General features: G+C 40.0%; 1 protein-coding gene across 1 annotated transcript; it reads right to left on the bottom strand.

The window, feature by feature from the left end:
* Window positions 1–2,283: 2,283 nt before the first annotated feature.
* LOC121995098 (pentatricopeptide repeat-containing protein At1g06270-like) lies at window positions 2,284–3,315 on the bottom strand. The gene has a single exon (XM_042548927.1). It carries the CDS (start codon window positions 3,313–3,315, stop codon window positions 2,284–2,286), a length of 1,032 nt encoding a protein of 343 aa, XP_042404861.1.
* Window positions 3,316–4,000: the final 685 nt, after the last annotated feature.

Below are 4,000 nucleotides of genomic sequence, written 5' to 3'. Positions count from 1 at the left end.
AATGTATAGGTTCATATATCCTAACCAGGAAAAGGGAGAAGAAAAAAAAGTTCATGCCCTTTTCTCTGAAAAATCAGTAAGATGTAGTATCAAAATTGGTCTCTATAAATTTTCATCTTTTCATGAAAAGAAACAATTTGGCAGTATTTAACAATTTGGCAGTGGAACTATTGGTTCATAAATTTTCTACAAGGATATTTGTAGTTTATGATGCATACATATCATCAAACATAAATACAAGCAGAAAAATAACATATTATCATCAAGTTCAATCTAAAATGACATTCATCCAATAAGTTTTGATCAAAATAGTATCATAATTGCTCAAAATATCAAAATATAAGTACCAACAACCTAATCTAACTATCTAATTCATTTTGGATGGATTTCATTTTGGATAAAAGTAAATCAGCCCCTTGCTGCTGCCTTGTCAACTTTCAAAGCATAGTAAAAGAGAATAGGCTAGAACTTCACAAAGAATTATACTGTCTTATAAGGCCTCAAGGATGAAACATAAAGCTTAATAACCTGCAAGAAGTGTATCTACTGTGGCTTCTAGACTATGATGTACTGTACTAATCTTTGAGACAATCTCCGCAGCATATGAAAATGTTGAGGGTCCTTTGCGCTCCAGAACAGTCTTTTGGATACCTCTTCTGCTTGCTTCTTCGTCACCTAGTGTAACACTCTTAAGGACAATCATCACTATAACAAATTAGTCTTATAGTGTCTATTTAAAATAACTTATTTTAATTCATTTATAATTTATATATGTGTGTGTGTGTCTAAAATGGAGAGCAAAAAGTAGCAAACAGCATTCTGTTGAAGTGAAGCAAAATTCATATCATACTACATTAATAGAATTATGCAAATTTGATGCATCAACTGTTACTAGGTCATAAATTTAATTAAGCTTATGTTAAGAAATACAAACATAATTAATTTATAACACGTACTTGTATTCCTCCCACAAGCATCTCCAAGGAAGGATTCATTATCAAATTTCTATTGTTACCCATGGGCAGTGTTTATGGATGCCACGTTGGTATGGTGCTAGCAGCTATTGCTTCAAGTTTAGTTCCAAGTTCATCAATCACAATAACTTGTGGCATATGATTCTCCACTGCTTCAATCAATAATTGGTTGACATGGAAGCAAACTAATGGATAGCTATGAATAAAACTTAAGTTTGCATTTACAATCTTACATGCTACAGTTTCTTTCTTTCTTTTTTTTTTTTAATTTTTATTTATTTATTTTTTTTTTATTTTAACAGGGAGAGAAATAAGAGGAAAGAAACCAAGGATTGAAAAATTAATTACAGATCTTACATCTACAAAGAAGTATCAAATCTTCCTCCAAATTTCTGGGCATTGATCTAGTGTTTGTTCAACCTACATAATGGCATCCTTCATGACTCAAGTTTCAGACCTCTCAATTCTTGACAACTAGTTCCCAATGGACCGATAGGCTTAATCTTCATTTCTCTGATGGAACTAGTTATCCTCTCTGGTATCCAAGGAGAAGCAATGAAATCAAATACTGTGCGCGAGAGGAGCGGGCGCGAGAGGGAGGATTGTCGCGAGAGGGAAAAGTTGTGCGCGAGAGGGAGGATCGCCGCGAGAGGAGCGCAGCTAGATCGCTACGAGAGGGAGGATCGCCGCGAGAGGGAAAAGTTGTGCACGAGAGGAGCGGCGAACACGTTTTTTTTTTTGTGAATCGGGAACCTCTGAGTGGCAGATTGAAATTTGATAGATCTGTAGGGTGATTTTTGTCTCAAACGATAAATAATGAAGGGTAATTTTGTTTTAAAATTTTTATTAACCCCGGAATCAAAGAAAATTTTATGTTTATGAGATTTTGTGATTCCTGATTATATGTCTAAATTGTTAATATGTCAGACATGCATCATGACTTAGGAATCATCAATTATTTAAACCAAACAAGATTATCCTTAATAACTTTGGATGGATAATTAAGATTATCAAATAATCCTGAACTAAACGCGCTCTAAATAATATATACATGCCAAATTAAGATTCTCAATCATCATTACGACGGATTGGTACGATTACAATCATTTGATTACAATAAAACTTAGTGTGATTATAATAATTTGATGACGATTTGAAAAATTACGTCTGATATAAATAATGTATAACACCAAGAAAACGCTTTCATAATCACGATCGGATTCTAAAAATTAAACAAAACGATTTTGGATTTCACGCCAAATGAGGCCCACCATTCTCTTCGGGCCAGTCGGCTGGTCGCGCAGTAATTTCACGAGCGGATCTCGGCGAGCCGCCTCCTGACCTCGGCGGCGAGTTCGGACTGCCCGATCGATGACAGCCCCTCCACCACCCTCTGCCGCACCCCAATGTAAGGGACGAACCCCTTTGCCGCCATCTCCGCCACAACCCGCGCCGCCGCCACCACTTCTCGGCTCTTCAAGCACCCTTCCACCGCCGCCTCGTACGCCTCGAATCCCACGGCGCACCCTGACCTCTCCAACACCCTCACCAGATCCGCCGCCTGCCCTGCCTTCCCCTCCGCCCGCATCGCCTCCACCACCCGCGCCACCGTCCCCTTCCGTGGCGCCATCCCCCTCCGCACCACCATCTCCACAAGGAGCTTTGGCGCTGCCTCCCCGTCCATCGCTTCGATGACCTCGCAGTAACTCCCGGAGTCAGGATCGATTCCGGCGGCGGACATGCCTCGGAGGACGGAGGCGGCTTCCTCAGTTTCCTGGGAGGCGCAGAGGGAGGAGATGAGGTAGTTGAGGGTGTTGAGGTCCGGTGCGCGGAAGCCAAGGGGGCGCAGAGAGGATATGATGCCAGCGACCGAACAGCGGTGAAGGACTGCGATCCAATTGAGGGGGAGCGCGAGGCGGGTCTCCCGGGGAGGGGGGATGCCGGAGCGGAGAACCAGCTGGAGGACGGCGAGCGAAGAAGGGAGGCGGATGGAGGAGGGGGGATTGCTGCTCGGGATAGGATTGGGAAGGGTGAGGGAGAGGAGGTCGGCGTAGGCGGGGAATGGGATGGAGCGTGGTCGGACGGCGTTGAAAGAGGAAAGCAGATCAGCGATGGTGGCAGCGGCGAGAGTCGGGGGCAGGTGAATTAGAAAGGAGAAGGCATTAGGGTTAGGGCTAGAGTGAGAATAGTGATTGAGGAGACGTGGAATGCTGATGTGGTCGCCGGATTGGACTGCGGACCTGACGGCGAGCTGAAGAGGGGTTTCGATAGGATCGATAGAAGCGGAAAAGCGGCGGCGCTGACAACAGCGAAACAGACCAAGTGGGTTTGCATAGGCCATCGTCCTCACGGATCACGCCTTCTCATCTGCTTTTTAATTCTTAAGAATTAGTAGAAGTATTACTGAGGTCTACCATTTTATTAGTATCTCATTAACCTCCTCTTTCCATACATATTGAACATTTTCGAAATGAGAGGAAAATGCCGCGTAAGCTATTAGAAATTTTTTTTACAAATATATCATAACTGAGATAATAATACGATAGTCCCGGGATCCGTCTAAACTATTAGAACATCCTTAGATATGATATATATCATCATTCAAACATTGTAGCCTTTAAAAATCTAAATTTTATCTTTTAAATATATTAAATTTCATAATTAATTATTCCACCGATCACGGTCTTATGATCTCTTTATTACTTTACCTATAATTTTATATTTAAATATAATTAATTTTATTTAAGGTAAAAAATAAAAAAAAATAGTAAAAAAAACATTGAATTAAACAAAAAGTAACGTCGGCCTGCCCACCTACAGACGCACTTCAATGCTGCAACTTTTAATTTTTTTAACTTAACAATAAGTTTTAAAATTATAAATAATTTTAAAATTATTAAATCATATATTCATTTACTATTTTATTCTATCAATTAACTATTTTTTTAATCAGTCTAATCAATTTTACTCTTGTATCACAAAATTAAAATTTTAAATAAATTTGTCAACTGATTTATTAATTTTTT

Source organism: Zingiber officinale, chromosome 6A, assembly GCF_018446385.1.
Source record: "Zingiber officinale cultivar Zhangliang chromosome 6A, Zo_v1.1, whole genome shotgun sequence".
Taxonomy (NCBI): domain Eukaryota; kingdom Viridiplantae; phylum Streptophyta; class Magnoliopsida; order Zingiberales; family Zingiberaceae; genus Zingiber; species Zingiber officinale.
This window is presented reverse-complemented; position numbering and strand designations above follow the sequence as displayed.

Excerpts from the sequence above, each read along its gene's own strand:
- LOC121995098 (XM_042548927.1), bottom strand. The coding sequence starts at position 3,315 with ATGGCCTATGCAAACCCACTTGGTCTGTTTCGCTGTTGTCAGCGCCGC.